The sequence below is a fragment of the Rosa chinensis genome, chromosome 1, assembly GCF_002994745.2.
Source record: "Rosa chinensis cultivar Old Blush chromosome 1, RchiOBHm-V2, whole genome shotgun sequence".
In the NCBI taxonomy this organism is placed as follows: Eukaryota; Viridiplantae; Streptophyta; class Magnoliopsida; order Rosales; family Rosaceae; genus Rosa; species Rosa chinensis.
This window is the reverse complement of record NC_037088.1, coordinates 57,847,590-57,859,107: the sequence shown is the minus strand read 5'-3', so window position 1 is coordinate 57,859,107 and position 11,518 is coordinate 57,847,590. Positions and strand designations below refer to the sequence as shown.

The following is an 11,518-nucleotide window of genomic DNA, read 5'->3' as shown; positions in this document are numbered from 1 at the left end:
ATGTAGGCAGTCTAGCGACCCACTAGATGCAACCGCAACTCCAAACAGAATCCCTGACTCCACCAGTCAAATTCAACCAATCCCAAATGAATCACTGACTCTAGTCAAATTCTCCCAACACCACAAAAATCAAATCCATTCCAAATCACACAAATAAAGTCCAAACCAAATTCAAGGGCTTTAAACCCTTCCCCAAATACAAATTCAAAATAAATGGGTCATCTACCCATTTAAATCTCAAAAGCCGGAACTACATGTGGTTTGATCCCGCAAAGGGTATGTAGGCAATCTAAAACCAAATTTATCTAGATGCAACCGCGTCCTAAACACAAAATCGAATCCCTGGTTCACTTACACCAAATTCATCCCAAACACTACTCTCATTCCAAAATCAAAAGCCTCCAATGAGTCATCCACTCATTGGAACTCTTGAACTACGAGTGGCTTGATCCCTCTCCAAGGGTACGTAGGCAACCCATTCAAATATCCGGGTGCAGCCGCAAAAACAAACAAACGCACATCCCATCAATTGGTTTCTTCATAAATGGAATCAAAGGGTGTTTCCCTGTAACAAGGGATTGTAATTAAGAGACACATTCTGTCTTGAATGGGTCGAACCCGAAATAATAAAAACTCTATTCACTAAATGAATACGAGTGAAATTATGTTGGGTGACATTTACGCTCGCTGTGTGCGATTTTCTCTCAACAGAATGACTACTACATTTGCTTTGACAGAGCGGTGACATACCGGAAAGATAACTCTATAATGAAGAAGCATCATTACAAATAATACAGCTTTCCCACTATGTTGCCGCACAGAAATAAATCCGGTGGCACTCAATTTCATCCTGCCACTAGGAGATTGCGTCCATTTGATCAAGCAAATAACTCGCCGCCTCGCTAGGCTAGACAAGGCACACTGAGTGTGCATACCGAGACAACGTCCACGTCGCCCTACCATAAAGAGATAGGGACTTAGTGCCGGCATAAAGCCACATCGTACTAAAATTAATAAACAATAAAACATAATATAATAAAAGTATGGGCCCAGAACCAAAGCCCAGGCCCAAGAACCATTAGACCCAGCAAGGAGGAAGCACGGGTCCAGCCCAATCAAGCACCACCACAGACCTATCAACGCTGCCACCCGCACTGCGCCACCAGCCCTGCGCCTCCGCCTAGCCCAGAATTCCCTCCAAATCCCAGCCACCGGAACAGTCAGCCCAATCTCCGACCTGAGCCCAAGCAGCCAACTCATTGGCAAAGAAAACAAGGCCGCAGAACCACGGATCAATGACGCAGCAAACACAGCGACTCCATCCCTCCATCTCAACCCTCTAATCAGCCTGTCCCTAGCCAACCCTTGCCAAGCCTTGCTACCTATCCCACGATCCAACACACCCAATCTCAACGCAGATCGGATCCGAGCCGGATTGAATGGATCAGTCGAAACACCGGCCAAAACTCGGCCAAAACATTCCTTGCCGTCTGAAAACATCAGGAGAGAGAGTCCGTCCGGCTGCACGCGCCGCCCGCCGACGAGCCCGGAGGCCCACGCCGACAAGGGTGCGCCGCCAGACGAGAGAACTTGTCGAGAGGGGAAAACCTAGCTGCCTAGAGAGAAAACGAGAACTGTGTGCTTAACTTCTTTAATTTAGAGGTTTTGGTTTTTAATAAAGCAATATGAGTAAGATATGTACGATCCTAGCTACTCAGAACTGTGCAATGCAATCACCAAATCCGTGAAAATTTCCACAAAATACAAACTGATTACCTAATAAACGGGCTAATTAATCAGATGAGCAAAAGATAAAACACAATCACCTCACATTCACCTTTAAACCATAGCGCAGACACACGTTAAGACATATAGATACCAATCAGCTAGCAGATAGGAGTAACTAGCTAGGAAACAAATATAGAAAGACAATAAAACACAACATAACAATGGCGTATCTCTATAACAAACTCATCAATCTCTGCGTCCAAACCTCTTCAAGTTTGTGATCCTTTCCATTAGTCTGATCAACATTCCAACTATCTCAAGAAACAACTCACGCCTCCGTGTGATGACCAGGTCCGCAAGCACAACTCCCACCACGAACCCACTTCCGCATCCAGCGAGCACAAAAGTCCATTCAAATTCAATTCCAGAATCATTTTCTTCTGTGCTTGAAGGTGGCAGTTGCGGCGGGGAGTTAGAGCTCTGACATCTCTTCGGCAAAGGATCTCCACACAATTCGGGATTTCCCTCATATGAACTGATAGAGAAGGTATTTAGTTGAGGTCCACGCGGTATTGGACCTGTGAGATTGTTGTGAGAGACATTGAATTCTGCAAGGAATGTCAGCTGTGCCAATTGTTTGGGAATCTCTCCCCAGAGCTTGTTATTGGAAAGGTCTAGTGCTTCAAGATTCGTCAAGTTCCCAAACGATGACGGGATACGACCGCTGAGAAGATTATTGGAAAAATTAAGTGACCAAAGCCCTTCTAGACTCCCAATGGATTCATCAATCTTCCCTTCAAATTTGTTGCTTGAGATATCAATGACTGCAAAAGCTTCTTGAACCCCTGCATAGTATCTATCCACACGTTTAATGGTTATTGTAATCTTGGAACCATAATCGAGCACACCATAACCAGAGATGTAATCGATGTCAACCGTCATATAGGTCGACTGGTTGACTGATCTCATGGCATACTTGGAGAAGATGTATTCAGCTACAAACTTGCCTGTGAAGTTATTGTGAGAAATATCCAAGACACGCAACTTTGGGAACTGCTGATTGTTTTCAGGCTTTCCTATCAATCCTTGGAACTCATTATGCCGCATTGCCAAAAGTTTCAACTCAGGTAGAGTAACCATCCAAAAGGGAAAGACATCATTGAAGTAATTGTTTGACAGGATCAAAGTCTCAAGCATCAGACAATTCGCCAATGACCTTGGTAGTTGCCCTTGCAATTGATTTTGACTCACATCAAGTATCCACAATTTGCTTTTGTTGGTGTATGTTTGCGGCAGTGTGCCATGAAACGAGTTATTTCCAAGAATTAAAACTATCAATGGATCACTAAAGTTTCCGAAACACTGCGGAATCATGCCACCCAAGTTGTTATTGGACAAATCAAGGGCCATAAGAGAACTCATATTGCAGATCACTGGTGAAACATTTCCAGTAAATTTGTTGTCATAAGCTTGATAGACTAAAGTGGACGATGGAGGTATCGGCAGTGGCCCATGGAACATGTTGGAAGCAAGACTCAAGTATTGTTGGTTGACCCAAGGTATGAAAACAGGAAGTTGACCTGAAAGGAAATTTTCAGAAATGTCTAGCTGAATCAATGATTCTGTGCTCATGTTCCACATCCATTTTGGTACTTGCCCATGAATTTTGTTTCTATTAAGGTGCAAATACTGCAAACGTTTTTGATGTCTCAGGAAATATGGGAACTCTCTCAGGTTGCATGAAGTTAACCTTAGTTGGGTGAACTGTGGAACAGTACTTGCATTCACAGCTGTGGATTCAGAGATAAATTCCAGAGAATTAGATCTTATATCGAGTTGGTTGAAATTTTGGAGGTTTTGAAATGTTCGAAACTCCACTATGCCGGTCAAGTTATTGTACTGAAGATAAAGAATCTGGAGATTTGTGAGATTGGAAAAAAAGGTAGGAACTGAACCACTCAATCTGTTATAACCAAAGTCTAGGTATGTTAGTTCGCTAAAATTACCCAGCCAGGATGGGATTGGACCAGTTAGTTGACTCGAAGAACTCCTAAAAACAGACAATTTTGTAAGGTTTGCAAAAGAATCTGGAACAGGACCTCCAAATTGGTTTAATGAAATGTCTAGATAAGTCAGTTCCCTGAGATTACCTAGCGAAGATGGAACCAACCCTCCTGAAAAATTGCACGCACCCACATCCAACTGTTTCAAAGAACCAAGGTTTTTAATCGAAAAGGCTAAGTTCCCTGAAAATCTAGTTCCATGAACATCGAGAGTTATGAGAGGACTACTTTTATTAAATTCAGGCAAATAACCAATGAGATCTTGGTTGTCTCTGAGATAGAGATTTTGCAAGTTTTGTAACTGGAAAATTCTAGCTGGGAAGTCTCCAAATAAGTGACACTGATGTAAGTCAAGGGTTGTCAAAAATGATAAATTGGCCATGGAATCAGGTATTGGCGAAGATATGTTGATGAAACGGAGACGAAGACGTTGAAGATTAGTTAAGTTTTGAACTAGACTTCTGAAATCGGATCCATCAAGTGTCAACAATCCTACACCCGAAGAATCGGTATTGTGAGAAAGATTAAGAAGCGACAACTTGACGAGCTGTGAAACCTCTGATGGGACTCGACCAGAAAATACAGAGAAAGAGAGGTCGAGATGGGTGAGCCTTGGAAAATTCCTAATGCTAGTAGGAATTTGAGAGTAATTGAAGTGATTATCGGCAAGGTTCAGCCTCTGAAGGTGAACAAGACGGAAGAGGGAGCTGTTGGAGTGAATAGAGCCGTAGAGACAACTGCTTCTGAGATCAAGCCCGATCACATGACCCGTGTGTTCGTCACACTCGACCCCATCCCATGTGCAGCAGCTGGTGTTGTTTCCTCCTTGAGCTTGTTTCCAGGACAACACTTTCGGATAAGCACCCTCTAAACCCGAAGCAAATGCATCGATAGTAAAGCTTTGCTTGAATTGTAGCAAGGCAGAGCTCTCCTCATCATGACAATAAGATAGCTGCCGCAAAGTGTACGTACGTAGTATCAAGATCAATTAGCAACCGAAACATGAAAGAACAACGACAACAACAGTTAGGAATCGAAATATGAAAGAACATTAACAACAAAAACAAGAAGAGGCATATTGATTATATGAGCGGTACTGCTGGGTACCTCATGGGAAGTACTGGTATTGCACCCCTTGAGAAAGATGAAAAATAGAAACAAGCAATGGGATAACCCCATCATATAATGTTGTGATATGCTGTAGTTCTCTCTCAGGTATTGGTAGAAGTGTAGTGTGAATAAGTGGCAGAGACCGAGAGCTATTTATAGACCAGCCAGCTTAATTTCCATTCAATGTCCTACGTCAAAAAGTCATTAGAGCAACCAAAATATTCATCACTTCAATGTCTTCCACAAACTTAAAAAAAGAAAATAAAGAAAAGTCTCCCAGATGCATTATTGCACTTTACTTTTTGTTCCTAACTTTCTAGTCAAGGACTAAATAGTGAGAAACTTAACCAAGAATTTTTTTCTTTTCAGTAGAAATATATGTTGATGAGCAAACTGATTTGCAAATGAGAATGTATAACAATTAGTCAGTAAGTTGTATAAAAAGTCATTAGAGCAACCAGCTTAATTTATAGACCAGCCAGCTTAATTTCCATTCAATGTCCTACGTCAAAAAGTCATTAGAGCAACCAAAATATTCATCACTTCAATGTCTTCCACAAACTTAAAAAAAGAAAATAAAGAAAAGTCTCCCAGATGCATTATTGCACTTTACTTTTTGTTCCTAACTTTCTAGTTAAGGACTAAATATTGAGAAACTTAACCAAGAATTTTTTTCTTTTCAGTAGAAATGTTGATAAGCAAACTGATTTGCAAATGAGAATGTATAACAATTAGTCAGTAAGTTGTATAAAAAAAAATTAGTCCATAAGTCGAACTCAAGACTTTTCACTTACAAAGTAAACGCTGATGTTATTAGATATCAAATAATATTTGACAATTTGACCTCGATATTGAAACATAATCTAAATTATTATATAAATAAAAAACAGTTGATGTAAAAGTAAAATGACAATTGGAATTGGTCTACTCATTTCATTTCATAGTCCCTTTATATAGGGATAGAATTACAACGGAAATATCGATTACATTAATAATACTAAATACTGATTGATCCGTAATTGCGCTGATTGATGGTAATCACTGATTCCTTGATTCCCTCTCATTCAGTTGCTTTGACGAAGGCACACAATATGTTTTTCCTTTAACACTCCCCCTTGTGCCAAGTCAAAGATGAAATGGTGCATGAGTTGTTGCCTCACTAAAAACCTTGCCAAGTAACAATAAAAACCCTGTGGGACAAAAAATACACCTTGGTCGAAGGAAAAGAGCACAATGCACCTTGTACATTTGAGGCTGACATGTGTGTGTTAGACTCTCCCTGACGTCTACACCTCCCCCTGATACTTGCATTAATCAAGGGAGTTTGGAAAGACTTCACATTCCTATGTTTTTCACATGTTTCTCAAATGTGGCATTGGGCAATGATTTGGTGAACAAATCTGCCACATTCTCCTCAGACCTTACTTGATTCACTTGAATATTGAGGAGAGCCTGTTGTTGCTGATTGTAGAACAACTTTGGCGATATGTGTTTTGTATTATCACCCTTGATATATCCTAGCTTCATCTGTTCGATGCAAGCTGCATTATCTTCATAAATACAAGTAGGCTCTTCAGTGGTAGAACTTAAACCACTAGTCCCTCGAATATGTGTGATGATAGCTCTTAACCATACACACTCACGAACTTCCTCATGTAGAGCAATGATCTCTGAGTGGCTCGAGGAGGTAGCCACAAGGGTTTGCTTGGTTGATCTCCAAGATATCGCTGTGTTCCCAATGGTAAATACATAACCAGTTTGGGAACGACTTTTATGTGGGTCAGAGAGGTACCCAGCATCAGTAAAACCAACCAAAACGTCATTTGGCATTTCGGGGTAGTGAGTGGCGCTTTCGCCATCAACATTTCCTTTAGGGATTGTAGTTCCATCTGCGGTCCCTCTTGTCTCTCTGTAGGGAAAGAACAGTCACAAGTCAAAAGTTCCTTTTAGGTATCGAAAATGTTCTTGATACAATTCCAGTGACGCTGCGTTAGTGCTGAGCTAAATCTAGCTAACAAGTTCACTGAGAATGCAATGTCTGGTCGAGTACATTGGGCTAAGTACAATAATGCGCCTATTGCACTTAGATAGGGAATTTCAGTTCCCAACACCTCTTCGTCATCTTCCTTTGGACGAAATGGATATTTCTTCGCATCCAAGTTTCGACCGATCATGGGAGTGCTAGCAGGATGCGCTTTGTCCATGTTAAATTGCCTGACTTTTGGACATACGCAGACTGGTGGATTAGTATTCCACAAACTCGGTGTTCTAGTTCAAGGCCTAGATAGAATCGAGTTTTCCCAAGATTCTTCATCTCAAATTCGGATTTCAAGTAGCTTGCGGTTTCTCTTATTTCATCAAGAGTACTTGTTATATATGTTCATATCATCGACATATACAGCTACAATTGCAAATCCGGAACTTGTTTTCTTTATGAATACGCAGGGGCACATACTTCATCGTTCTTATATCCCTTCTTAATCAAGTAGTCACTTAGACGGGTATACCACATCCGCCCGGATTGTTTCAATCCGTAAAGTGAGCGTTTCAACCTAATTTGAAACGCACTCCATGGTTTAGAGTCACTTGACTTGGGTAATGTAAGATCATCAGGCACTTTCATATATATCTCTGAATCTAGATCCCCATAGAGATATGTAGTAACCACATCCATGAGCTGTATTTCTAGTCATTCGGAAACTACTAAGCTAACTAAGTAGCGGAATGTTATAACGTCCATTACAGGAGAGTATGTCTCCTCGTAGTCAATTCCAGGGCGTTGTGAGAAACCTTGTGCCACAAGGCAAGCCTTGTACCTCAGGACTTCATTCTTCTCATTACGCTTTTTGACAAAGACTCATTTATGTCCTACAGGCTTTACACTTGGTGGGGTTAGTGGGGTTAGCACTACCTGACCAAATACCTGTCTCTTTGTCAGAGAATCTAATTCTGCCTGGATTGATTCTTTCCATTTAGACCAATCTGCTCTTTGTTGACATTTTGCAACAGAGTGTCGTTCGATATCATCGTGCTCTATGATTCCTTGAGCAACAGTATATATCATCAATGTGTATGGAAGATATTTTTATCAACTCATACACACTCTCATAATCCTTTGAGATTTCTTTGTTCCCTGGAATAATTTCAAACATCGGATCGTCCTCCAGTATTGATTCATGGACATAACTCTAATTAGAGACAATCTCATGAGAGGGATTCTTTACATTGATGATTAATGGATCGGTTTGTGCCTTACTCACCCTCTTCTTCCTTGGGTGAGTGTCAATCGAACCAAGTGGCCTCCCCCTCTTCCTTTGGGGAGCCACGGCCTCAACCACACCTCCACTAAGTGTGGTTGCAGTGCCTCTATCTGCGACACCGTGCCCCTTGTTGGGGACTTCTAACCTTGCAGGCACATTTGCAGCTGGTATATGTGATCTCATCACTTTTACGATATCAGTAAACATATCAGGCATCTAATCTGCTATGTTTTGAAGATCGATTATTCTTTTCACTTCACTTTCACTTTCACTTTGTGAAGTGCGGGGATCAAAATGAGACAGAGTGGGGACAAACCACGACAATTCCTGTCGTTCCCTTGGAAAATCCTTTTTCCTATCTCCCCCTAACGACGGGAAGACTGTCTCATCAAAGTGACAATCCGCAAATCTAGCGGTAAAGAGATCGCCTGTCAAGGGTTCCAAATAGCGGATAATTGTTGGGGATTCGTATCCAACATAAATACGTAATCGTCTCTGAGGACCCATTTTGGTGAGTTGTGGGGGCGCAATAGGCACAAATACTGCGCAACCAAATATGCGTAAGTGTGAAATGTCAGGCTCATATCCAGTTACCAACTGGTACGCAGAAAATGGTTGGCTAGCAGTGGGTCTGAAACAAATAAGTAAAGCTGAGTGAAATATTGCATAACCCCATGCAGATATAGGCAGGTTAGTGCGCATAACTAATGCCCTAGCCACCATCTGTAGTTTTTTTATGGTGGCTTCTACGAGACCATTTTGTGTATGCACATGGGGTACAGGATGCTCTACATCGATTTTGATAGACATGCAATAATCATCAAATGCTTTTGATGTAAACTCTCCAGCGTTATCAAGCCTTATAGACTTGATAGGGTGATCAGGGTGGTGAGCCCTTAAACGTATAATCTGTGCTAGGAGTTTTGCAGCAATTCTTGTGGACAATAAAGCGACATGTGACCAAATTGTCGAAGCATCCACCAGAACCATAAAGTACTTAAATGGTCTGTATCCTGGATGGATAGGTCCACAAATATCTCCTTGTATCCTTTGTAAGAATGGAATGTTTTGTTTTGTATCTTTAGCATAGGAAGGTCTCGATCCTGTTTTTGCTAAAGAGCAGGCTTTGCAAAACGAGTTATGTGCTTTTGAAATAGTCAATGAGGCATAATGGGATGTAGTGCTTCTGGTACTTCAGAAAGCAATTACTACATTTGAGCAGTACTAGGACCGACACCTTACAGTGTGACGGATTTTTCTCCCACTTTATTTTTCACTCGAAATAAGGGATGTCCATATGAGGTTATTAAAATACGGGTCATCATGTCACGACCGGGGTGCCCTAGGCGGTCATGCCAAAGCCTGTATGAGTCAGTGTCCCACATTTCATTATGGGTGACAATCTAGGATTCAATGATCCGAATCGTAGTGAGGTACAGTCCACTAGATTGACTCATGAGTTTCTCTAAAATGCATTTCCTTCCACATTCATTAGAGGTAATATAAAAGTATTCAGTTGCATTCTCATAGTGTGTTTTGACATGATAACAGTTGGCACGAATATCTTTGATACTTAACAAGGTTCGATTAGCTCTTGGTGCATACAGAGCGTATCTCATATTCTTTAGAGTATTTGTATTTATGTATAATGATAATCTTTTCATCCAAATAATTTTTTCTTTTTCTAGATGTATTGCTTTACATCTTTATAGTGCAATTTCGAACCATGTAAATATGTGTAGTAAATAAATTTGAATAAATTCAGTGCTTCAGAATAAAATTTAAAATTTATTAATAAGCCAACGATAATCAAATCAAGGTCTTTGTTCATAAATCTAATTCATCAAATCATTATTGAAATAAACTTTAAGACCAAATAATAGTCTAATTAAAAATGAGGCATTATGCCTTCACATCTGTCTTTGGAAAATAAATAGATAAAGCAGGTCAGTCAAAATATAGTGCATCCATTGACTGAGCAAGTTCCTTGTTGCCATTGAGGTCTGCAATTGTGAGGTTGACATCTGGGTCATGGCCTCCTTCCTTCCATATAGTGAGTTTCTTGTTCTTTAGACTCCCTATATCTCTTGTAAGTGGCTGCAACTATGTTGCTTTCTTGGCAGTTCTTGTAATGCCCAATGATTCCACACCTATAGCATGGTTCATTGCCAACTCTATCCTGTTTGACTGAAGGGTTCTTAGGTGCCTTTTGCACCTTGTTTCCATCACCTCCACGTCCCTTTCCACGTGGTGCATTGTTGCCACGTGGGTAGGGATCAGCACGTCTAAACCCCCTTGCATTAGAGTTATTTCCACCTTTCTTTTTCCATAATTAGCCCCGGGAATTTTCTTTGTCCCAGTAGGCTTGGCATTGTTGTTCAAGAGAACCTCATTATGTCTTTCAGCCACTTGCAGTAGGCTGATCAGTTTATTGAAGGTTGTGATTCTTTTGTTGTTATACTCCAGCCTATACTGGTGTTGGAAATTATGGAGATGGATGATGCTTAAGAGTAGATGTCCGCCCTTCGGAGATTATATCTCGGTGTAGCAAGCGTTGACTGCCTACCCTCCAGGGTACAGTAACTTCGATCCTTGTAGGTGTACACTCACAATACTTGGATCGTATCGAACAACTTGAAAACTTTCTTTTGGTAGAGTAGAATAATTAAAGGAAACACATGAGAAATTTTAGCTCGGAAAAGAAACAAAGGATTGAGTTTTCTTGTATGTTTCAATCTGGAAAGCTAGGGATTATATATATGGCAGGAATGATCAATGCAATGACAATTTAATAATAGCAATTAAGCTATGTAACTCATGTAACCGAAAGGCATATTGTGACACTGATTAGGAAGAATCAAAATGTCTAATTAGGAATGACATTTATACCCTGTAACTTATGTAACAGAAAGGCAATATATATCTTGACATTGATGAGTAAATCAAAACGGAATAAAGTAAATAAGGAATGAACCACCATAATTACAGATTTTGACCAAATAATGGAATATGAGTAAACTGATGAAATCTTGGTGTCAATCACAATCAAAGAGAGTTAATGACTATTACCATCTGCAATTAAAGGTCCAATGGAGGTTTCAAATATAGCTGGTATTTTGAAATCTTCTAATTAAATTCCAACAATCCCCCACTATTTCAAAATACCAAAGTTTTAAAGGAAAGTGTAAATCTATAAGATAAGGAATACCAAAAGAAAGTGAGAATCAATGCATCAGAACTGGTGTCTTTTGGACTATGAACCAGCCATAGGACAAATTAGTCGTGACCCACGAAACCTTGGTGAAAATAAAATTTTCTATGAACCAAAATTTCTAATTGTGAATCAGTCAACTAACC

The 11,518-nt window shown here is 40.3% G+C and overlaps 2 protein-coding genes across 3 annotated transcripts; both read right to left on the bottom strand.

Moving 5' to 3' along the window:
* Window positions 1-613: 613 nt before the first annotated feature.
* LOC121049361 lies at window positions 614-1,647 on the bottom strand. The gene is made up of 2 exons (XM_040506241.1): window positions 1,134-1,647; window positions 614-956 (listed from the first exon to the last, which is right to left on the bottom strand). Exons 1-2 carry the CDS (start codon window positions 1,498-1,500, stop codon window positions 679-681), a joined length of 645 nt encoding a protein of 214 aa, XP_040362175.1. The 5' UTR covers window positions 1,501-1,647; the 3' UTR covers window positions 614-678.
* A 52-nt stretch (window positions 1,648-1,699) lies between these two features.
* LOC112188426 (receptor-like protein 6) lies at window positions 1,700-5,260 on the bottom strand. Of its 2 annotated transcripts, XM_040506193.1 has the most exons (3): window positions 4,899-5,260; window positions 2,736-4,743; window positions 1,700-2,573 (listed from the first exon to the last, which is right to left on the bottom strand). In XM_040506193.1, exons 1-3 carry the CDS (start codon window positions 4,971-4,973, stop codon window positions 1,975-1,977), a joined length of 2,682 nt encoding a protein of 893 aa, XP_040362127.1. In that variant the 5' UTR covers window positions 4,974-5,260; the 3' UTR covers window positions 1,700-1,974. The 2 variants fall into 2 exon arrangements, with proteins under 2 accessions (XP_040362127.1, XP_024183316.1); XM_024327548.2 differs by having other exon boundaries at window positions 1,700-4,743.
* Window positions 5,261-11,518: the final 6,258 nt, after the last annotated feature.